At 44.3% G+C, this 24,935-nt stretch overlaps 1 protein-coding gene across 1 annotated transcript; it reads left to right on the top strand.

Annotated features, from left to right (window-relative positions):
- Positions 1 to 4,838: 4,838 nt before the first annotated feature.
- LOC135548555 (serpin H1-like) lies at positions 4,839 to 9,064 on the top strand. Its single transcript, XM_064978290.1, has 5 exons — positions 4,839 to 4,991; positions 6,805 to 7,425; positions 7,545 to 7,643; positions 7,779 to 8,011; positions 8,546 to 9,064. The coding sequence occupies exons 2-5, from the start codon at positions 6,816 to 6,818 to the stop codon at positions 8,846 to 8,848; spliced, it is 1,245 nt and encodes a 414-aa protein (XP_064834362.1). The 5' UTR covers positions 4,839 to 4,991; positions 6,805 to 6,815; the 3' UTR covers positions 8,849 to 9,064.
- The last annotated feature ends 15,871 nt before the right edge of the window (positions 9,065 to 24,935 follow it).

The following is a 24,935-nucleotide window of genomic DNA, read 5'->3' as shown; positions in this document are numbered from 1 at the left end:
CAAATATCATGGAACAAAAAAATTAATAGAAAACGCATGTTATTTTGTTTTATTATCTTTTACCAGATATTGTGTAAGTGTTTCCTTTCAAATGGTGTAAAGAATATGCATGTCCTTGCTTCAGGTCCTGAGCTACAGGCAGTTAGATTTGGGTTTGTCATTTTATGCAGAAATTGAAAAAAATGGGTCCGATCCTTAGAATGGTGGAAGCCACTGTGTTCTTGGGGACCTTCAATGCTGCAGATATTTTTTGGTACCCTTCCCGAGCTCTGTGCCTTGACACAATTCTGTCTCAGCGCTCCACAGACAATTCCTTCGACCTCATGTCTTAGTCTTTGCTCTGACATGCACTGTCAACTCTGGGACCTTATATAGACAGGTGTGTGCCTTTCCAAATGTGCAATCAATTGAAGGATGATCAATGGAAACAGGATGCACCTGAGCTCAATTTCGAGTCTCATAGCAAAGGGTCTGAATACTTATATAATTGAGGTATTTCTGTTTTTTTTTTGTTTTATACATTTGCAAAAAATGTCTAAAAACGTGTTTTCGCTTAGTCATTATGTGGTTATTTTGTGTGGATTGCTGAGGATTTTTTTTTCTATTTAATCCAGTTTAGAATAAAGCTGTAACGTAACAAAATGTGGAAAAAGTCAAAGGGTCTGAATACTTTCCGAATGCACCGTACATGTATATAAAAAATGAAAAGCCCTGGGGCCCGTGATTTCTTAATCCAGCCCTGTTCCAAATCATGGTAGTTGGTGATTTTCACTGCTGAATTTGATGTCCATGCCTTAATCGACTGTACTATTTGTGTATGGTTCCTCCAGTAATCAGGATGGCTGGCCTACTACAGGTGCCATCAAGCACCAACCCCTGATACAGCTCGGAGGCATTGAGCCAACACCAGGCACAGGGAGTGACTTCCAACACTATATCTATTTCAGGCCTAACAGCCACAGATTAACCCCTGGCTTGGAAGATGATTGCGTCAATTCCCTCTAATCTTGTGCAAATGACAAGTGAAGTTAATTTACTTTAGCATACTGTACAGTAGGTGACCAGAGACTCTGTGAATCTGTGTCTGTCTCTGAGTACACTCTGCTGGAGATTGACTGCAATAATTTACAAGGCGGTTTATAAGGAGTTTATAAACTGTAACTGTTAATTACTGTTACTTTTAAATATATAGATAGTTTCTAAGTCTATAACCAATGGTTGAAATTGTGTGACTGTCATTGGATTTAAAAAAAAACAGATATCTAAATGCTATAATCAAGTGGAGATAAAAATATATATATATAATAATTGTGCAACAGAGCTCATGGCTGAACATTCCCTAGCACTATAAGACCCTGATCCCTCATGATCATGGCACATTAGCAGATTTTCATCCACCAGAGAATGCTATTGCCATCTGTAGCTCACTTTGCTCACTTGAGGGCCTCTCTCTAAAACATTTGTCCAGTTCCAAATGTACACTAGCCCCTACTCCTACGCACAACACCTGAAAGTATTGTCAATATGTATGTCAGCAATATGACCAAAAAATTACAAAAGATTCTGCATGATACAGATCTTCTACACAAACTCTACTCATTAGTGCAGTGGTCTTCAATCATGGGTCGAGAGACCCACAGTGTGTGCAGGATTTTGCTCTAGCCCAGCAGTAACACACCTGATGTCAACTTACCCCCTGATTAACTGACTCAGATTCATTAGTATGGGGCTGGAACAAAGGTCTGCTCACCTGGCAGTGGGTCTTCAGGAACATGATTGAAGAACACTGCATAAATGGGATCAGAATAAACTGTAACAGTATATCTCTGCACACTTCCACTCTTTCCAGACAGGCACTAAACTACTGTACCAGAGTTTATACAGTAAATCACATCTTTGAATGGGTTTGGCAGTAGTTGGTGAGAGTTAAACAGCTGAAGGTTGCATCAGCATGCAGGGCAACATTACTGAGGTCTTACATCATGAGAATATCAGGCCAATTTCTATCTCTACAGGAAGAAACCGACTGTGACCATGCTTCCTCTTACAGAGAGCTCGTATTTGAGAGAAAAGTCAAAGTTTGCTGAAAAAAGTTCAAAAGAATAAGAAGGTATCTTGAGGATGCTCCTCGGCTTCAAAATATGTATGAGCTATAGGCCTAAGATATGGAAGTTGTCATTCACCTTTTTTTATTTTATATGATATACGAAACATTCTCCAAAACCCCTCATAAATTACTTAAATAAATGTAAAAAGTTAAGCTGAAGGGCTGAATGAACTGTAGGGTAACTGAAACCAGATTGCTTTGGCAGTTTTTCACATGAATGCTTATTTTCCCCCCTCCATGATCAGCATCTCCATCCCTCTGCTACATGGTATTTCTGGATGTGGAACCAAGGCAGGTCATCACAGGAAGCTGGACAACATGGAGACGGATATACATTCTGTTCCACTGCCCCTTTTTCCTACTGTTTGTTGATGGGATTCCCATGCCGCCATCGTTGCTATTGTTACATGCATCTTGGCATGCAGTATTGTGCAGGCAGTAACCAACGTGAGCTATTAAGTCCTCAGTGAAGGTATACAATACAGTACAGCATAGGAGGTTGGTGGCACCTTAATTGGGGAGAACAGGCTCGTGGTAATGGCTGGAGCAAAATAAGTGGAATGGCATCAAATACATAAAACACATGGTTTCCATGTATTTGCCATTCCATTTGCTTCGTTCTGGCCATTATTATGAGCCTGTTCTCCCCTCAGCAGGCCCCTGTGCAATACAGAAATCTATTAATGACAGAGAACATTATGTTTCGCATTGCCTATAAGATCTTAGTTGGAGACTGCACTATATAGCCCTTTGTATACTGTACACAATTAAACCATTCATGGATTGGTCTGTAAACATTTGTAGAAATATGCAGAAAAGGCACAAGATGTTTAAAGCCATTACAATATCTTAAGAGGGTCTGTTCCATCAGTTTTACCATTATGTCTCTCCTACAGATGTAGGATGGATCTTAATTTGACCAGTTTCTCACAACAGGAAAATAAGCCTGCAGAAACAGGAAATTATAATTTTTGTGTGGATTATAATTAATGGGCATTTTTGTAGGGGTTGATATATTTTTAGTTAGGGCAAAACTTTAGAAGCCTTGAATACACTATACATGTGCATTTCCAGCTGTGCAGGACATGTCCTGCAACAACAGGGTGACCGAATTGAGACCCTACTTCTGTATCTGCCGTTAATCAGTGACAGTGAATTTGAGTTTAATAAAAATATATTGGAACTGTATAGATGTTCGAAGTGCCGTCTCTTGGCGAGCTGAGCTGCAGCCTTAGCAGCAGAGTTCATTGAAGCTGCCTAGCCCTATATGCACGCAAAACTAAACCAATGCTGCCCTCAGGCAGTATATCAGGCCAACCTATTCTTCTGAGACAAAGAGCCAGTTTGGAATTTAGCTATGTAACACAAAAGCATGTAGCCAAGTGCTATGCTTTTTCATGTTGAGGGTGGAGATGTGGTGTGGGTGAGTGGGGATACTTCTTTTGTACTCAGACCAATGTTGGCTCTATGTAAATTGTCCATTTATCTAAACATCAACAGAACATGTGTCTTATGCAAAGCCTTTTCACTCGAGCAGTGCTGAGGCATAGTCAATGTAAAGTGACCTCATTTCTAACATGATGTCACAAATCCCTTGGCACCAAACACTGGGCTACTGTGGCATGTTGAGTGATTTCCTCAACTTTATTGCTGTTCGGCAGAAACACTCCATGTTTTAAAGTGCCTGGATAGATTTTTCGACGGAGAATAATCAGATACACTGCATGCATGTCTACAATGACATGTTGTTAATTTTGGGAGAAAGTGAGTCAGTTAGACACCAGGGGATAATTTAACTATTTGGCATGGCTAGGCAGACCAGGTAGGGGGGCTTGAATGTGCACATCCCCCATCCTGCATCCCACGCTATCAGTCTCTCAAATCAGACAGACACAGCCACAGACGTGGCACTAAGAAGGGGGAGGAAGAGGAAGAAAAAACTGTAAAATCTTCGCAACTTGCAAGCAAAATTTACGAAACATAACAATTATAATACCAAAGTACTTTCTACCCCCTAACAATTATTATTCTTCGGTCTCATGGAATTTTGGATTTTCAATGACCTAGTTAGAAAACTTCCCTGCAACTCTGTTTGCAGTAGGTAACCCAAACAGATGGCACTATTATTCATTTGATGTTTTTTGCCATCTGCATCTGACATTAAGGTACCCAGCCCGCTATACACTCGTGTCCACCAGGGACCAGCTCATACATAAAGCATCATCCATTCAGGCTGCAAAGGCCTCAATTTCCTCCTTAACGTGATTTAATGGCACACACAAACACTAGGAAAATATGTGTACTGTCTTAAGAAAACACAATTTCCCACCACTATTTTCTGACAATTTATAGATGTTGCACACTGTGTTCAGTCCAGCAGTCTGTTGTTTACCCCTGGCTCAAAGCGGTGTGCAACATCTAGAAGTTGTCAGAAAATCCGAAAATGGAAGTGGGAAATGTTGTTTAATTAAGACAGCATGCATATTTTCCCCGTTTTTTTAGGCAGGAGGGCCATTAATACAAAACAATGTTGCTCTATGATGCATGGTCTAAAACTGTGTACAGTATATTACAGTAGCAGCATTTGAGAATACAGAACTATGAACTTTATAGAAACTCTGCCAGATGTCTGTCTGCAGTGTGAATGAGCTTTCAGTGTGTCTCAGGCTTTAGGACCTGGAGGGGGAAAGTCCCACTCCCATAGCTGCTCAACAGATACTGTGGGAGTTCCCAGTGCAGCTCACTGTGCATTGAAAATCACTGTACGTCATTAACATTTTCCATTCCCCAACTTCCAGAATATTTCCCCCATGGTTTGTAGACCAGCTGAAGGATCGTGTGGAAGCTGAGAGAGAAATTAGAGGAAAACTGCTGAAAGAGCCTGGTAAGTTAAAAAGGGGGGGGCTGGACTTGTGATGACTGCAGGAAAACTTCTGACCAGGAATGTGAAAGTCCCTCCATTTTGGGCGTATAAAATTATTTTTGCTAATTTAGTTCTGTATTACAATACAGCTTCATGTGATTGAGCATGTGCAGGCCAGTTGAAAGGAAGAAGTTGTCAGGCTAAAACATCCTTCTTCCTCCCAACTTCACTGTTCACACTTAATGAATGGGTCACATGACAGTGAAAATGCCATGATGATCAAATAAAGTGATGGTCAATTAACAGTGGCAATGCTGCTTTGAATTGTGCCATGTCTGAGGAAGCCTATCTTATTAGAAGCGGTCCCACCCAGCAACAGACTCTTGTGCTCTGATCTGAGTCTCAGTTGCCTCTGCCAGGGGGCATCTCACTTTACTTGGTCAATTGAACACATGCTGTGTGGTGGTAGAGAGTGTAGAGAAAGTATCAGATAGATTATCAGAAGAAATGAGCTGAGTAATTTATTAACATATGTTCAGACAGATGATGATGCACGGAACTGTAACCCGGCATATTCCTCCTCTTCTAAACTTTCTCTCACACTGGTTTCTGTCCAATAAGATGAGACCGTCATTGCCGGTATTTGTACGTGCCAGGATGTTTCTTTGTTATGACTTATAAGGGCATTGAATTACGCCCGATGTCCACCAGATGCATATGCATTTTGTTTTGCCGGATGTCTGGCCCACATTTTCCATACTTGACACACGTGTGTTTCGCTTTTCAACAAGCTAAAACCGAGCTAGTTGGAGTCAGTGTGTTTACCTCCATTTGTACCACCGCATGTTAGACCAAAGCACAAGTTGAAAATATTGAAAACATGCAGTACACAGACAGTTGTGGACTGCTCCATTCACAATGAAGAGTTTGATGCATCTGGTGGACATGAGGCGTTAGCTTGTGCTGTGATTTGTAATTATGCATGCAGAATCAAAATAATAGGTCATGAAAATTTAGAATGTACTGAAATAATTTGTAGTTCCAACAAAACTTCTAAGGGCGTCATTGTTACATTAGAGATTAAACTTTCTGTTTAATACAAAAAAATGTGAAGCCTCACGCCTGCTTAAGGTCACTCATTCCAGGCCTCAGAGGATGCATAGCATCCTTTTGTTTAGACTTCATGGCTTAGCCTGATCATGTTGCTACTTGTCTGCTACCGCAGAGCAACACAGAGCAGAGAGAGATAAATAAAAAGTGTTTGGTCCCCCAAATGAAGCGAGAGCTTGATTTAAATGTCCATTGTTCTTCTTAATAAGAGAACTTGTATTCTTTATTCAGTAGCTAATGGCCCTCATTAGTTGCTGTAGAATTATTACACTTTGAATGCAGTGTCAACGTGGCTCTTGAGTCTTGCCTTGAATGTCTACTTGGAGACTCTCCAAAGGTAACGGTCAACCCTGCTCTCAGATTCTCTACCAATGAATTCAGGTCTATAATTACATTACGGACTGCATAATGAAAGCTTAGTATACCACACAGCATGTCCATTCTGCATCATCCAGGTTGAATAAAAGAGAATGTGCTATTCCTCTTGAATCTCAGGGAAGTGTTTGAGAAGTGCATTATCTCCTTAACTTATGCTATCACTGGCAAGAGCAAGGAGAGGTCCCACAAGAGGTTTTCTGCATTCAAAATACAGGACAAATGTAATTTAATTTGCCTCTAACACATGGGATTTGAGACTCTGTTGCTCTGTAATCGCTATGATGCTCCATAAGAAAGTCCACTGTATAAATCTAACACATACACCTTTTCCATGTCCCCTCTCAAGTCTCTACTGATATGGTTGACACCATGTGGGTGACTAACCTGGTAGCCATGGCCCTATTGGCCACTGCAGCCTCCGCTGCCACCGCCGCCTCAGCAGACAAGGTCTTGAGCAACCACGCCACCCTGCTGGCTGACAACAGCGCCAGCCTGGCCTTCAGCCTCTACCAGAACATAGCCAAGGAAAAGGACCTGGAGAACATCCTCATCTCCCCGGTGGTGGTGGCCTCTTCCCTGGGCCTGGTGGCACTCGGGGGCAAGGCCTCCACTGCTTCCCAGGTCAAGACCGTGCTGAGCGCTAACAAAGTGAAGGACGAGCAGCTGCATGCTGGCCTGGCCGAGCTCCTGGAGGAGGTCAGCGACTCCAAGGCCCGTAACGTCACCTGGAAGATCAGCAACCGCCTTTACAGCCCCAGCTCGGTCAACTTTGCAGATGCCTTTGTCAAGAGCAGCAAGAAGCACTACAAATATGAACACACAAAGATAAACTTCAAGAACAAGAAGAGCGCTGTGAAGTCCATCAACGATTGGGCATCCAAATCCACCGATGGCAAGCTGCCCGAGGTAACCAAGGATGTGGAGAAGACCGATGGGGCCATGATCATCAATGCCATGTTCTTTAAACGTGAGTTCTCTCTTACAAAGGACCAGAATTTTGTAGATGCACTCTTCTCTCTTTCGCTTAGTTTTTTTACTCAATCACATATTTACAGTATAATTGTATTTGACTTTATATCTGAACAGCCCATTGGGATGAACAGTTCCACCATAAGATGGTGGACAACCGTGGCTTCCTGGTGTCTCACACTCACACTGTTGGTGTACCCATGATGCACCGCACAGGTCAGCCCTCATTATAATATCATAAAGTACCTTTGAACTGAACTGGGGTGTTCTCATTTCAAAAGTGAAGGAAGATGTAAAGAAATGCCCTAGAAATGTCTCTTGAGTCTGTATCCATACTGACTGTACCTGCAGGTATCTATGGCTTCCACGAAGACACGGTGAATAAGCTGTTCATCCTGAGCATGTCCCTGGCCCATAAGAAGTCCAGCCTGGTGTTCTTCATGCCCTACCATGTGGAGCCCCTGGAGAGGCTGGAGAAGCTGCTGACCCGCAAACAGCTGGAAGACTGGATGGGCAAGCTAAAGGAGACGGCTGTTGCTGTGTCTCTGCCCAAAGTCTGCATGGAAGTCAGCCACAACATCCAGGTACTGGAAATACCTAGAGATGACACAGGTCATTGTTTAAACCAACATTTATTAATAATTTTGTTAACTGTTTATAAGATACAAGTTTGAATAACAATCATTTTGTTAACTGTTTATGAGATCCAGATTTGAATAACAATCATTTTGTTAACTGTTTATAAGATACAAGTTTGAAAAACAATAATTTTGTTAATTGTTTATGAGATCCAGATTTGAATAACAATCATTTTGTTAACTGTTTATGAGACCCTGGTTAGAATAACAATCATTTTGTTAACTGTTTATGAGACCCAGGTTAGAATAACAATCATTTTGTTAACTGTTTATGAGATCCAGGTTTGAATAACAATCATTTTGTTAACTGTTTATGAGATCCAGGTTTGAATAACATGTTAGGATACAGTACACATCACTGATACTCTTCGGTGGCTGAGAGTTCCTTCGTGCTTCAAACTCCTTTACAATAAATCTCTCTCTCTCTCTCTCCCTCTCTCTCTCTCTCTCTCTCTCTCTCTCTCTCTCTCTCTCTCTCAGAAACACCTTGGGGAGCTGGGTCTGACTGAGGCTGTGGATAAGACCAAGGCGGACCTGTCCAACATCTCTGGGAAGAAGGACCTGTATCTGTCCAATGTATTCCATGCCTCTGCCATGGAGTGGGACACCGATGGGAACCCCATAGACATAAGCATCTTCGGCACAGACAAGCTGAAGAACCCCAAGCTGTTCTACGCTGACCATCCCTTCATCTTCTTGGTGAAGGACACCAAGACCAACTCCATCCTCTTCCTCGGCAGACTGGTGCGACCTAAGGGCAAGAAGATGAGAGATGAATTATAACACTTTGGAGTCTTATGTGAAGTGTTTTTGTATGTGTGCGTGTTATTGTGTTTATGTGTTTGTATTTTTCTATGCAAAGAGAGGAAAGGGAGAAAATGAATTGTACGTTTAATACCTCAAGAGTACATTCCCATTTGATCATCAATGTGCCAACATTTGTTCCTGTTGTTCACTATGCATGATTCAGAATTATATGTTTGTGTTGTAAGAAACAAAGCATTGTGTACTCCAACTTCACCTGGACATGGTATTATCATCAAGCCTGGTTTCAAAACTGAATATCGCCCCATTTCACAAAAGAGAGTGATATTGGGTTTGGTCACCCTCATGTTTGAGTTTTTAAATTAAGATGAGATCACAGGATGGATACTTACATTAACTATTGCTTAAATGTAAAATAAGCATTCCTCTGTTTTCCTCTCCTGTCTCCAGTTGGGATTCCAACTGATTGCACACTCTTTCACTTCACTTTGGATTATAGGCTATTTTTCTGTTGTAGTTGTTTATTTGAATTTCACCGAATCAACATCAACTTACTTTCAATAACTAATTGAACCTTTATTTCACTAGGCAAGCCAGTCAAGAAAAAAATATTATTTTACATTGACAGCCTACCCTGGCCAAACCTAACCCGGACAACACTGGGCCAATTGTGCGCCACCCTATGGGACTCTCGATCATGGCCGGTTGTGACACAGCTCAGGATCAAATCAGGGTCTGTAGTGACAACTTTAGCACTGAAATGCTGTGCCTTAGACCACTGCACCACTTGGGAGCCCACTCATCCATTTGATAGTCATTCAAAGGTGCTGAGCAAATTGCTACTTTTTTTTTTTTTTTTTTGCCAGGATTACCTTGTACCTTTCATCAAATATCAAATTGTGAGTTTGTGAAATTTGTGTGGGCTGTTCCAATATCTTTAATGTTTAAAGTAAAAACACATTTTTCACAAGCTTTTTCACAGGTTTACAACCTGGTGCTAGCCTTTTGTTCACACAAAGGTACAGGACGGCAGGCAGGCTCAGGGTCGGGCAGAGAGGTCAGGCGGGCGGGTACAGGGTCAGGACAGGCAAAGGTCGAAAATCAGGAGGATGATTAAAGGGAGGCTGGGAAACGATAAGAGCTGACAGGAAAAATGCTGGTAAGCTTGAATGAACAAGACGAACTGGCAACAAACAGAATGAGAAAACAGGTATAAATACACAGGGAATAATAGGGAAGATGGGCGACACCTGGAGGGGGTGGAGACAAGCACAAGGACAGGAGAAACAGATCAGGGCGTGACAGAAAGGCCATGTCTGTGGAAGGCTTTTGACTAATCAGTCTTGTCTCCAACACTATCACGTTTTGCCACAAAAAAAAGATTTTTGGGAACAATGGAATGGTATGAGATATTTACAAGTTTCCTCTTTTTCCCATAAAATTGTAATACAAAGAAAGTTGTAATGTGACTTTGTTTGATAGTGGGCTGTGGGTGACTACTAGGATGAAATGATAGCCATAGGTAGTGTGGCTAGCATTTGTGATGTCATGCAAAGTAGCCAATAGGTTTTTCCAACTGGTTGGCTGTAAAGGAATTCTAGCTATGGGGCTTTAAGAGTACACAAGGAAGGACAGATACACTATATATAAAAAGTATATGGACATCACTTCAAAATAGTGGATTCGGCTATTCCATTGTATGCTGTAGCGTTAAGATTTCCCTTCACTGTGCATGGTGATCTTAGGCTTGTGTGCGGCTGCCTGGCCATGGAAACCCATTTCATGAAGCTCTCAACGAACAGTCCTTGTTTTGATGTTTCTTCCAGAAGCAGTGTGGAACTCGGTAGTGAGTGTTGCAACCGAGGACGGATGATTGTTACGCGCTACTCGCTTCAGCACTCAGTGGTCGCGTTCTGTGAGCTTGTGTGGCATACCACTTAGCAGCTGAGCCATTATTACTCCCACACGTTTCCACTTCACAATAACAGCACTTACTGTTCATCGGCGCAGCTCTTGCAGGGCAGAAATTGACGGTGCCACGTTGAAAGTCACTGAGGCCTTCAGTAAATGCCATTCTAATGGCAATGTTTGTCTATGGAGATTGCATTGCTGTGTGCTCGTTTTTATATACCTGTCATGTCAGCAACGGGTGTGGCTGAAAAGCCAAATCCACTCATTTGAAGGGGTGTCCACATACTTTTGTATATATTATTGGACCCAATTAAGTCAGGTTCGAATCCTGTTGTTCTTGGTAAGATTGCCAGGTCAGCCAATTGTTGGCATTCAATGAGTTGCTCTTATACCTGGGTATTAAAGATATTCTCAGGTACTTTTGTATTCTTTTTAGCCAGTAGTTCTGAAAGTAGTGCTCCCGAGACAAAAGTGGTAACCAAAACTTGCACACTGCGTCAAAAACGTGTATATATGTGCTATATGTCATTGCTCTCTCTTTCACTCTACTATGTGTGCATCTTGATAGCTGTCACTCAAATGGTGAGGGGCTGAAGCTCATTGGATAGAAATCGAATTGCTTGGGGGCTGGCCCACATGGGAGAAAAAGTAGGGCAAATAGTGCATTACAGCTTCCAGAAAAACAGTTGCTTTAAATATCGGGATTTCATGGCTAATTAGGTAAAAGTAATTTTCTTATAGATTATACATGTATGAACTACAAATTAAAACATCCAGTTACTAATGTTCCAGAACATTAAATATATGTTGTTACTGTGGTAATTAATTACACAGGTATAAGAGCAAGTGTTACCCAGTTGGTCAAAGGAGTAAGCCTAAATCTAAATCCATGTATTTTGTCATAGGCTACATGCATGGTATGCCTATCTCTAATGAAGTGGCACTGTGGATAATTTAAGTATCTCTCACCAGCTAGTGGTTTACATTGCAGGCCTACTAATGGCCGCGCGACAGCTTCATTCACAGAGCGCCCGTGACAGCCGTGCTCCTGCCGTTTTCCTGACACAGCCCAGCCTCTTAAAGACCTGGTAATCTTTTACATCAATAGCATTCAATTCTTAATCGTCACCTTATTCAGTTTCATCTGAAGTCATTGAATTCTTGGTTATCTTCACGAACCCTGGCTAACAAGTTGAGTCAGCAATACCAAATTTGGTTTAATAATTTATTTATTAAATACCTAAACAATCACACAGAATTACATACACAGGATGGGTCATACATTGATTACTAATTATGTCATAAAAGAAAACATCCCTAGCGGACAGAACAGATATGAGGGCTGGTTACACAAAGAAAGGGGTTTGGGGTTTGAATGAAAGCGCGGGAAGACTGAGGATGTAACGGCTGTTGGTGGAAGAAGGTGAGGACCAAGGTGCAGCATGGTAAGTGTTCATCATTTTAATGGTAAAACTGAACACTATCAAACAAGCAAAAAAAGAACAACCGAAACAGCTCCGTCAGGTGTAAACACACTAAACAGAAAATAACTACCCACACCACACAGGTGGGAAAAGGCTACCTGAGTATGGTCCTCAATCAGAGACAACGATAGACAGCTGCCTCTGATTGGGGACCATATCAGACCAAACACAGAAATACAAAACATAGGTAAGGGCGTGAGTTGGGGTGGGCATTCTAACAAAATAGAGACATAAAAAAGGAACTTAGGTCAGGACGTGACAGAGGAACAAAGGATTTGGTCTCTGATCGGACCTTGTAAAGCTATGCTATCGTAAATACAGAATCTTATGCATTCTAAATAACCGCCCATTTGGAAAAGGAAAATGCAAGAAATATTTACTTTGAGTTGTGCTTCAATAGGTTAGTCGTAGATGGAAGGCTGTGTTGCCCAACAGAGATCTTCCTGTCCTCTGAAGAATGTCTAGGATGGGTTGTCGTACCATCATGTGTTTGGTAGAAGAGATACTTTGTCCGTCCTTTCCTAGCCCACGTTTACAGATGCTGCTGCTCACTTAACGGCTAGGAGGTATCACTTCTTTAGTGTATAAGAGTTCAAAGTTCATACCAAGTTGCCATAATTTAAGCTGTCGCTGAAGTTGGCTTAGTTCTGTAGTTTGATATAAGCCCTTTTAACGTATGGACCGTTGTCCTCACGTCCTCAGGAACACAAATGTAACATTTTTGTAAAGGGCTTATGTAGTAAGGAGAGAAGGGCGTGTTTCATAGTTCACAACCAATGTCTGTTCACATGGGTGGGGCCACTGAGTTGAGCCTAGTTCACTTATGAAAACCAATTCTCTCATTTAGAAGCTAAAATTACATTTCATCTGTTCACAAATAGTTTCATATTTAAACATTTAAACAATTGCACAACAATTCCATGTGAATCTGATAACTATAATGTGTAGACTTTCCAAGGTACCATTTTTGTCATCCTATCATCAGTAATAATGTCTCAGATGACAACTGATCTGATATCATATTCTTTAAGAACCAACGCATATTTTCAACTGGTTGGATTACCAAAATATTTTTCTGTTCACCACCCTTTTGATGTTAACAGACTCTGTCTTTGTTTACAAAGGGCTTTCCAAGAGGCACTCTGTAGAGTAGAGCGAGGAAAGGGGGAAAGGTATTTATGGGGGTCATAAACCTCACCAACAGGGCAACGTCATGACACAGGCTTCTCACCAAAGTAACATAGTCATCAAATAAATAACATAGGAAAGCAATCAAATAAGTGACAGAGTAAATATAATGTATAACATACTACTAAAAATACTAAATAAATTAAATCAAGTACAAGAGGCATTCAGAAAAGAAAATGAGATAAAGTAAAATACGATTTTTTTCAAATAGCCTATAGTGATATATTAGGCTATGGACATTGTTTGCCCATGTGCATTATGAGTGGAATAAGTACAGCGCAGTTGCAGCATAGAATTATATTAAAGCATATTCATTAGTAGTACTAGAAGGTGACATAACTATTGCAATGGTCCGGTCTACAAAACTGATTTCGGTGTGTATAGAATATAAATAAATGATGGCAAGACAGTTTGACAGAAAGCAAGGTAGCATCCACCACACTGTCGACTTCAGGTCCTTGGCACCCATTATAGCCAGAAATCTAAGCTACAAAATGTAAAAGAAGCATTAGAAATTACACATATTTCCCTCCCCCCTATATATACCCCCTATGTTTTATATAAATGTATTGTGACAGTCTAAAGACAGATGGCAGATATTTCAAATAAGTATTTACATTTAAGTTGGCAACAGTTATGTTCTTACCTTCAACAAAAAGTGTTACAACACGTGCTGGTACCAAGTGTTACAGAAACAAAAAGTGTTACAACACATGCTGGTACCAAGTGTTACAGAAACAAAGTGTTACAACACATGCTGGTACCAAGTGTTACAGAAACAAAGTGGTACAACACATGCTGGTACCAAGTGTTACAGAAACAAAAAGTGTTACAACTCATGCTGGTACCAAGTGTTACAGAAACAAAGTGTTACAACACATGCTGGTACCAAGTGTTACAGAAACAAAGTGTTACAACACATGCTGGTACCAAGTGTTACAGAAACAAAAAGTGTTACAACACATGCTGGTACCAAGTGTTACAGAAACAAAGTGTTACAACACATGCTGGTACCAAGTGTTACAGAAACAAAGTGTTACAACACATGCTGGTACCAAGTGTTACAGAAACAAAGTGTTACAACACATGCTGGTACCAAGTGTTACAGAAACAAAAAGTGTTACAACACATGCTGGTACCAAGTGTTACAGAAACAAAGTGTTACAACACATGCTGGTACCAAGTGTTACAGAAACAAAGTGTTACAACACATGCTGGTACCAAGTGTTACAGAAACAAAGTGTTACAACACATGCTGGTACCAAGTGTTACAGAAAAAAAAGTGGTACAACACGTGCTGGTACCAAGTGTTACAGAAACAAAGTGGTACAACACATGCTGGTACCAAGTGTTACAGAAACAAAAAGTGTTACAACACATGCTGGTACCAAGTGTTACAGAAACAAAGTGTTACAACACATGCTGGTACCAAGTGTTACAGAAACAAAGTGTTACAACACATGCTGGTACCAAGTGTTACAGAAACAAAAAGTGTTACAACACGTGCTGGTACCAACTGTTACAGAAAAAAAAGTGGTACAACACGTGCTGGTACCAACTGTTACAGAAACAAATAGTGTTACAACACGTGCTGGTTCGACTTTATATAATATTTAGCACGATCTTCAAAAGTGAAATAGGTTTGTATTCAACGTGTGCCTTGCACAAACGTGTGTGTTCGTATTCAGTGTGTCACTGTCAAACCTCATATGGACCCCAAAACACGGCCCCGAACTGCACACTGCAGTCAGGCTTATTTGAATCACTGAGGTGGTTTAGGGACATTTATTGCTAGAAAGGAACAGTTTGTACTGCCTCAATTTATAGGAGCCTATATTAAATTAATGGCAAAAATGTTGGCTATTTTTGGACATAATCAATATATCATTAATCTACATAACCTGTATATGATTAGGTGTATCACTTTTTGTGTCATCCTCAAATATTTTAAGTGCATTATGTCCACGTGCATTGTATTGTGTTTTTAAATGGGCAAATAAATGCAATCACATTAAAATCAAAACAAATGTAAGGTAAGGTATAAAAACAACCAAAACAGCTTGCATCCTCTGGCTGGCTGTGGTTAGTGGAAGGGGCAGGATGAATTTGAGATTAAAGAAATTCCTTGCTATTGTCTTTCAAATTAAGTCATGGCTAGATGACTTGTCTTGGGTTTATAGCTATCCTCTGAGAGGAGGCTAAACGACAGAGATGAGAAAGCTGCCTGCCAAAGGCTTATTGCGATCGTATGAATGGGGGCTACCCGACAGAGATGCAAATCACTTCATTTGGTAAACTCCATTCGCCCGCTGGCGGTAGGAATTTATAGCCTTGGGCGTAAAGAAAGCAGAAAATAGCATGTGGGAGGAAGGCCTACAGGAAAAATGTTATCATCCCATGGGATAAATGGGCTCAAGAGGCCTACTTAGATTTTTCCCTCAGATCAAGAATAAGTATCGGTTTGCTTACATTTAGATTGCGTGTAAAATGTATCCAGCATATATTTGTTTCATACCAATTAAAATAATATTTTTGACTTCTTGACTTATTAGATCATATGTTCGCATATTAGCTTTAAGAAAACATATCAAATATGAAAAGTTTTACTGCAATTAAAGTCAAACATCAATCTCATGAAATGTGTTCATTCAAGGACTACATTTATTGTGTTGTTGAGCCTCCGTCCCAGGCTGGATTTTGACTGCGGTCAAGCTATCCTGCAAACGAAAATGATCGCTCACAAGCCATCCGCGCTGTAGAATTTGTGTACGCATGCACTGCAGGTTATGGTATCAAGCGTAATATGTTTGACAGAAGAGAGAACCTATTCTTAACAGATTTAGTGTCGCCAGATAACTATGTTATGTTGATGTGAAATATGATTGTCTTTTTTCACACTTTTTTTGTTTGGTTTCGGTACCAACATGCATCAAATGCTGAAGCACATGCCTCCCAGTCAGTAGTTCGTTTCGACACTATGCAGTGAATATTGGGGGATCTGGGCTTGTTTTCATAATGTCCATGGCATTTCTAGGACAGTGAGATGTGTTTCACACATACAGTGCATTCGGAAAGTATTCAGACCTTCAACTTCACTTTTCTCACATTTGGTTATGTTACAACCTTATTAAAAAATGATTAAATTAAAAAAAATCCTTATCGATTTTTTTTAGGTGCAAAGTAATATTTAAAAAAACAAACATAAATACCTTAACATTGATCATCCTTGAGATGTTTCTACAACTTGATTGGAAGCCACCTGTGGTAAATTCAATTGACTGGACATGATTTGGAAAAGCACACACCTGTCTAGATGAGGTCCCACAGTTGACAGTGCATGTCAGAGCAAAAACCAAGCCATGAGGTCAAAGGAATTGTGCTCCGAGACATAACTGTCTCGAGGCAGAAATCTTGGGAAGGGTACCAAAAAATGTCTGCAGCATTGAAGGTCCCCAAGAACACAGTGCCCTCCATCATTCTTAAATGGAAGAAGTTTGGAACCACGAAGACTCTTCATAGAGCTGGCCCCCCGGCCAAACTGAGCAACCGGAGGAGAAGGGCCTTGGTCAGGGAGGTGACCAAGAACCCGATGGCCACTCCTACAGAGCTCCAGAGTTCCTCTGCGGCGATGGGATAACATTCCAGAAGGACAACATCTCTGAAGCACTCAACCAATCAGGCCTTTATGGTAGAGTGTCCAGACGGAAGCCACTCCTCAGTAAAAGGCACATGACAGTCCGCTTAGAGTTTGCCAAAAGGCACCTAAATGACTATCAGACCATGAGAAACCAGATTCTCTGGCCTGATGACACCAAGATTGAACTCTGGCCTGAATGCCAAGCATCACGTCTGGAGGAAACCTGGCACCATCCCTACGGTGAAGCATGGTGGTGGCAGCATCATGCTGTGGGCAAGTTTTTCAGTGGCAGGGACTAGTCAGGATCAAGGGAAGGATGAACGGAGCAAAGTACATAGAGATCCTTGATGAAAACCTGCTCCAGAGGACTCAGGACCTCAGACTGGGGCAAAGGTTCACTTTCCAACAGGACAATGACCCTAAGCAGACAGCCAAGACAATGCAGGAGTGGCTTTGGGACAAGTCTCTGAATGTCATTGAGAGGCCCAGCCAGAGCCAGCACTTGAACCCGATCAAACATTATCTGGAGAGACCTAAAAATAGCTGTGCAGCGACGCTCCCCATCCAACCTGATAGAGCTTGAAAGGATCTGCAGAGAAGAATGAGATAAATTCTCCAAATACAGGTGTCCCAAGCTTGAAGTGTCATACCCAAGAAGACTGAAGGCTGTAATCGCTGCCAAATGTGCTTCAACAAAGTCTGTGTAAAGGGTCTGAATACTTATGTAAATGTGAAATCAGGTTTTTATTTTAAATACGTTTGCAAAACTGTTTTTTTATATCTGTTTTTATGGGGTATTGTATGTAGATTGATGAGGGGGGAAAAGACAATTTCATCAATTTTAGAATAAGGCTGTAACGTAACAAAATGTGGAAAAAGTCAAGGGGTCTGAATACTTTCCGAATGCACTGCAGTTATGAATGTGTCTCCCTCTGCCATATGAAAGAATTGTATGATACACCGAGAGCAAATGGCGGCAAAAGAGTTGTGCACAGAACTTGGAGATATACAGCAGCAGGTAACTTCAATTGTAAACTAAACCACATCCACTGAGCACCTGCCTTTTCACAAAGCTATGCAAAGATATGGGATCAGAGCCTGACAATGTTCTACTTCACACCAAGGTTTGGTGGTTATCGGGGGGGAGTGTTGGAAAGATTTTTTACATTGAGAGAGGAACTGTTTATTTTGCAATGGATGTCAAAATAAAAACAAACACCTGGTTGACTTTCTGTGTAAGAAAATGTGTCTCCTTGCCTATGTAACAGACATATTTGGTCAACTGAACAAACTGAACGCAAGCATGCAGGGGAAATACAAAAACAATCTACAGATGAGAGACCAAATCAGAGTATTCAGATCAGAGGAAATCACTTTTTCAAACGCAAACTATGCCCCTTTCCCTCGGGCTGTGCACGTTTCTTACATAAGACAGCATCAGTAAGTGTCCCACATGAGTGACTGCTCATCTCCAATGCTTGGAACACTTTAGGACCCACTTCCCAATTTGTTTGATTCTGGCTCAGTTGACATGCCGGTAAGTGATCAAGCTGGATGTGACCGAATGCTGCAGACAACGCATTCATGGGTCACAATGCAGGAGTTTTGGTTTCAGACTCAAAGGGAATATCCTGCAGTCTCCCTCTGAGCATAAATGTGGCATTCAAACCAACTGGGAACTCAGAACTTAGAAATCTCAGACCTCAACTTCAGTGCATTCAAGACAACTGGTGAAAAAACTAGCTTTGAGTGGGAAAAATCATTTTGAACGGTCATCCAACTCGGAATTCCAACTCAGGAACTCGGGCCTATTTCTAGAGCTCCAACTTTCCGACCTGAAGATCACTGACGTCATGATTTTCCATGTATTTTTCAGAGTTCCCAGTTGTCTTGGAAGCACCATAAAACTCATGGTACCCTTCGCCAGCTCATATCTGTATGAAGCTGGATTCAGTGCACTCGTCTGCATTAAAACCAAATATCCAGGTTAGACGTGACAGCAGAAATGAGGTGCGCACTGTCGACTATGCCCCCTGACTTTGAGAAGGTCTGACACGACATGCTTCATGCACAACCATCTCATTAGTGATGGTGAGATAAGAGACATTATGTCAGACTAATTTGCAATTGACTGTCATAGCCACACATTAAAAGTATGTGACGGTGAGCTTTGATAGCCCAGCCCCCAGGACTCTCTCACCATAGCAGACAGAGAGCTGATCTATTGTTCTCACTGACCGTGTCCGCTCCACATAGGCAACCAGTGTCCTCACAGGGCACAGCATGTCGGAGGGAGGCCCAGACCCTCCTGCCACTGCCGGGGGATCGTAAGCAGACAGGTTAGAATGGATGTTCACATGCCTGTCTGACAGAGCCTTCAGAGGAATGAAGTGTTGGGGCAGAGAGATATACCCCCCTCCAGTAGCACTCAGAACTTACCGAAAGAGCATGGAGCTCACACCCACCCTCTTCATGGAATTAATTGCTACAAAGAAAGCCACCTTCATAGAGAGGTGTTTCAGGGAGGCAGGCTCCAACGGTTCGAATGGCGGATTTGCTAAAGCTGCCAAGACCACATCCAGATCCCAGCTCGCCACAGAGCGGATCTGGACACAGGCGACGAACCCCCTTCCTAAACCTGGAAACCAAGGGATGGTGCCCCCCTGGCCTGTCCATCCACCCCACATGGCAGGCTGATATAGCGGCCAAATACACTCTCAGTGTAGAGGCTGCTAAGCCCTCATCCAAGTGAGACTTCAGGTATTGGAGGTCATACTGCACCCCGCATGGCTCGGGCAGCACCTCAATACCAGTGCACCAAGAGCAGAACAACCGCCAGCACAACTGGTATGCCGAGGTTGTAGCCGGTGCCCTTGCACTCTGCATGGTGTTCATTACACCCTCCTGTAGTCCTAACATGGACCATTGGTGCAGTAGCCAAGCCCACAGACTGAGGCGGTGCTGCCTCGGATGCCACAGAGTTCCCCCAGTCTGAGACAGCAGTTCCTGTCTCAGGGGAAGTTGCCAAGGTGTCCCAGACAACAGGGACAGGAGAAGGCTGAACCAGGGTCATCTGGGCCAGTATGCTCTGCCATCCTGGTCCTGTCCAGCACAGCCTGGATCAGGGGAAATGGGAGGAATGCGTAAAGCTCCAGCCCTGGCCAATCGTCAGCCAGAGCGTCCAAGCCCCGAGGCTCTGGTGGCTCTGACATGGAGTACCACAGGGGGCAGTGCGCATTGTCCAGGGAGACAAAGAGGTCCACCTGTACCCTGCCAAACTTGTAACACAGGTGCTGCACCACCTGGGGATGTAGGCTCCAGTCCAAAGGCGGGCACTTCCTTGAGAGAATATCCGCTGCCACATTCAGGATGCCAGGCATGTGCGCTGTGCGTAGAGACGCTAGACATTCCTGAGCCCAGAGAAGGAGATCCCGTGCCATAAGATGGAGGCGGTGGGACCTCAGTCCAACCTGATGGTTGATGTAAGCCACCACTGTGGTGTAGTCAGTTCTCACTAGGACATGTCTTCCCTTCAGATGTGGAAGGAAAGACTGTGGAGCATTGCAAGTTAACACCATGTTTAGCAATTGTTCTCTCTCTTAAGTCTGGTCTTCACAAGAGAAGGCCACGGTTGTTTTGTACGGGTATCTTTCATTTATTTGGTGTGGGCTGCAGCCAAACAGTAGCCTGTGTGGAGGTTAGTTAATAAACCGTGAATTCGTAAACTCAATCAACTGTCTGGACAATTGTTCCTTTACGATCTAGCCAGGTCATTACATTGGTGTCAGAATTAAAAACGTAGATAAAAGTTAGCCAGCTACCTAGCTGACTACCGTGGCTAGCTAACGTACGTGAGAACGGGGGTTGAAAATGCTTCGAGGGAATCCGAAAGTGAAGGTGGAGGTAGGGGACGATTATGGCCAAGGAGGTGCGTTTGCATGGACGTCGGAGGATGTGGCTGAGGAGATTGCCAGGGCATTGGAGCACAGAGTACGATTGAGGGACACCGCAAGAATGATGGCATGAGTGCTTCATCAACTGTGCTTTGTGCGGATTCTGATGGGTGGACCAAAGGGGTGATGTCGACGCTGCGGGATGAAGAATCTGGGGCTCAGGATTTAAACAAACATGGCGGCGCCCAGTTCCCGATTGCATACGTATCTGTTAAAATAGGATTAGGAAGCTTTTCATGCTCAGTTTGAACTGTTAGCTCATTTTGGGAGGTGGTTGAATGAAGATAAGGCACTGCAGTTGGCATTTTGCCTCCAAGATGATGCTATGTCCTGTTTGATATTGATTAGACCCGAGGACAGACAAAATTATGGGGCTTTAGTGGGAGCACTGACGAGTCGCATTGGACAGTGTGTACAGCCCGGGCTGCTGCGCTCCAAACTGAGTAATAGATGCAGGCAGCCTGGAGAGCCACTACGGGTGCTAGCTAATGACATTGAGAGCCTCTCTCTGTGGGCATAAGCTCACATGCCTCCCTCCGTGCAGAGCGAGATAGCACGGGACCAGTTCATCCAGCCGCTCTCTCCTATGGAGCAGCGCATACAGACCCAGCTGGCTCATTCTGAGTCATTGCAGATAGCCTTGGAGATGGTCTGAAAAGGGAGCTCGTGTGGACTGGTGCTTCAGCTGGGACTTCGTAGGGGGTGCAGGGAAACAGACCCACTAAGCGGGCTGGGGGGCAGAGCAGGCCAGAACGGGAAAAGCCTGCATGGGTGGCTGAAATGACTCAACTCATTCGTGCTGTGTTGCTACAGGCGGCACGAAACACACACCCTGGTCCCAGGGTCTGCTGGAGGTGTGGCCAGCCAGGCCATCTGCACCGGGAGTGCCCCATGTCCCCCAAAGCTCAGGGAAACCGCTCAGGGTCTGCATAGACGGGGCAGTGCGGACCCCTGGCTCTCTTTCCCAACCACCACCATCTTCAGGAGGAGCACACCGACACGGACGGGTGAGCAAGGCTCCACATCCACCAGAAGCAGACGAGGGCAAGCGGATGGAACCTGTTGTTGTGGTGGGCCTGACCTGTGTTGGGGAGTTTTGTCATGTCCCTATCCCTGTCCCTGTCACTGTGGAGGGGGTGTCTAAGAAGGGGGGCCGTATCACGCTGGCACGCCAGGAGGCGGCAGACAAGGCTGTGTTGGAGATGCAGCGGGCAGACTTCATCGAGCCCTCAGACAGCCCCTGGGTGGCGCAAGTCGTCATGGGATCTAAGAAGGGAGGGGCAAGCTGAGGTTCTGTGCGGACTACAGGCAGCTGAATGAGGTAAACAGGAAGGACTAATACCCCATACCATGTATTGATGAGTCGCTGGACTTTGTTAGGGGAACCTCCTGATGCTCCTCACTAGACCTCCGCAGTGGCTTCTGGCAGTGGCCCCTCTCCCCAGAGGCTAGAGTCCACTAACCGAGGACACTGGAAGTTCAAGGTCCTGTGCTTCGGCCTGTACAACGCTCCAGCTACTTTTGAGCATTTGATGGACAGGGTGCTGGAAGACATCCCCTGACAGGAGTGTCTGGTATACATTCACGACATCCTGGCTCATGGCAGTACCTTCCAGTCAGCCCCAGGGGTGCTACGGCATGTGCTGGAGAGGGTGGCTGCCGCAGGCCCGAAGCTCAACCCTGAGAAGTGTCACTTCATGAGGAGAGAGGTGTCCTTCTAGGGCCACCAAGTGGGGAAGGAGTGTATCAGCACCATGGAGGACAAGGTGGTGGCTGTCCAAGAGTGGCCCACCCCCCCCGACCAGCATCAGCTGAAGAACTTCCTGGGCCTGGCCTCATACTACAGAAGGTTTGTACGGGGCTTCTCAAACATCGCTGATTCTGATGGACAAGGCCTTCACTTGGACAGTGGAGTGTGAACCCTCAAACGTGCACTGATCGAGGCCCCTGTGCTTGCCCCCCCTGACCTCACCTTGCCCTTTATCCTGGACACAGACGCAAACAATGTAGGCATGGGTTGAGTGCTGACCCAGGTGGGGCCAGAGGGGGAGAGAGTGATGGCGTACTTCAGCAAAACATTCAATAAACATGAGCGCTGCTACTGTGTCACCCAGCGGGAGCTCCTAGCTGTTGTGGCTTCCATCAAAGACTTCAAGTACTACCTGGGTGGCCTGCCCTTTACAGACTGACCACTCTGCTCTCCAGTGGCTCATGTCTTTCAGAGAGCCAGAGTGGCAGGTGGCACACTGGTTGGAGGAGCTTCAGCCGTACGACTTCACAGTGGTACACAGGGCAGGGTCACACCATTTCAACGCAGACGCCATATCCCATCGGCCCTGTACTGCAGAAGGGTGCCGCCACTGTGAGTGAAGAGAGGGCCGTGAGAGAGAGAGCTGTGTGCAGAGGAGGTCTGTTCCTCAGTGTGTCGGGCGAGCGGGCCTGTCTGCTGTGAGCTGCAGACTGTTGACGTGGCTGAATGGGGGCAGCAGCAGGGATGGGACACAGACCTACATCTGGTGCTACAGTGGGTAGAGGCGCAGGTGAGGCCACCATGGGAAGAGGTGACAGCGCTCTCACTCCCAACCAAAGGGTTGTGGTCAAAGTTTGAGAGACTGGTGCTGGCTGATGGCGTGCTACAATGGGCATGGAAGGAGGCAGCTACGGGAGAGGAGATGTGGCAGGTGATGGTCCCAAAAGCACTATGGGAGGCTGTGCTCCAGAGCACTTATGGGGGGGTGGGGACTGGACACTTTGGGGTCACAAAAACACGGCGCTGCCTCCGTCAGGGCTTTTACTGGGGGCAGCACAAGAGGGATGTGGAGGACTTTTGCTCCCGCTGTGACAACTGCACAGCGAGAAAAGGCCCTCCAGGCCACTCTCATGCTCAGCTCCAACAGATCCCAGTTGGGGCTCCCAAGTGGATGTAGTTGGGCTGTTCCCCACCACAGACAGTGGAAACCGCTGGGTGCTCACGGCCATGGACTATTTCCCAAAATGGCCAGAGGCCTATGCTCTGCCTGACCAGGAGGCAGAGACCATCGATGACACCCTGACAGTGGGGATGTTCAGCAGGTTTGGAGCTGCGGAGTCCATCCACAGCGACCAAGGCAGAAACTTTGAGTCCTGTGTGTTCACCACCATGTGTGAGAGGCTGGGTATTCACAAGACCCGCACTACTCGGACTATGATAGAATCAATGTCCATGTCCTGGTGTAGTACATTCAGGAGCAGCTTAGTAATGTAATTTACTCAAGCTCCAGGATAGGACATTGTCTTTGAACCAGGAACAGTCACATTTCTTACCATGGAGCTGTCCTATATCACGGCTGGCGAGAAGGATGAGGAAATCCACCCACTCCCACGCTTCACAGGATGGTGGAGGTCTTCGACAGATGGAGAAAGCCCGCTCGATTCAGAGCAGGGATGGAAGTTTGCCAATGTCAACTTCGAAATCGTAGGGGAAGGAGTAGGAGTAGGCACAGCGGCCACAGACACCGGTACCCCCAGCGACGAAGGTGCAGGAAGATCAGGCTCTAGGATGGCTAAACTAGTCGTTGTTTGTATCCACTCCGGGCCTCTCGTTGGGAGTGTAGATTGCTTTGCGGTAGGCCGCTGTCTTCGGCTTCCACGGCTTGTGACATGTAACCATTGTTGATTGCCATGCTCCTCTTACTTTGCTCTTTTGATTCCGCTATCGCGGTCAAGCTATGGGGGAGGAGAGGCAGGAGATGGATCCCCTGGTGAACGGACTCCGGGCAACACTGGCCAGTCGGATAACAACAAATGACAAGACGGAGATGCATCCAACATGCGCAAACACCTTCCAGCCACCGGCATAGAAAAGGTAAACATTCCACTCTTCGTTTTCCCCAGTTTCTTATGTAGGCTGGCTACCCATGTGATAAAGGAAGCCACCTCAAGCCTAAGATCCT

The sequence above is a fragment of the Oncorhynchus masou genome, chromosome 11, assembly GCF_036934945.1.
Source record: "Oncorhynchus masou masou isolate Uvic2021 chromosome 11, UVic_Omas_1.1, whole genome shotgun sequence".
Taxonomy (NCBI): Eukaryota; Metazoa; Chordata; class Actinopteri; order Salmoniformes; family Salmonidae; genus Oncorhynchus; species Oncorhynchus masou.
The sequence above is the reverse complement of the archived record's forward strand: the minus strand, read 5'-3'. Positions and strand labels throughout refer to the sequence as shown.

What these genes read in the sequence shown, in the direction of transcription:
- LOC135548555 (XM_064978290.1), top strand. Translation starts at nt 6,816, where the DNA reads ATGGTTGACACCATGTGGGTGACTAACCTGGTAGCCATGGCCCTATTG. An exon ending in CAATGCCATGTTCTTTAAAC is followed by an intron (nt 7,426 to 7,544) that starts GTGAGTTCTCTC and finishes ATATCTGAACAG; the next exon opens with CCCATTGGGATGAACAGTTC. An exon ending in AAGTCAGCCACAACATCCAG is followed by an intron (nt 8,012 to 8,545) that starts GTACTGGAAATA and finishes TCTCTCTCTCAG; the next exon opens with AAACACCTTGGGGAGCTGGG.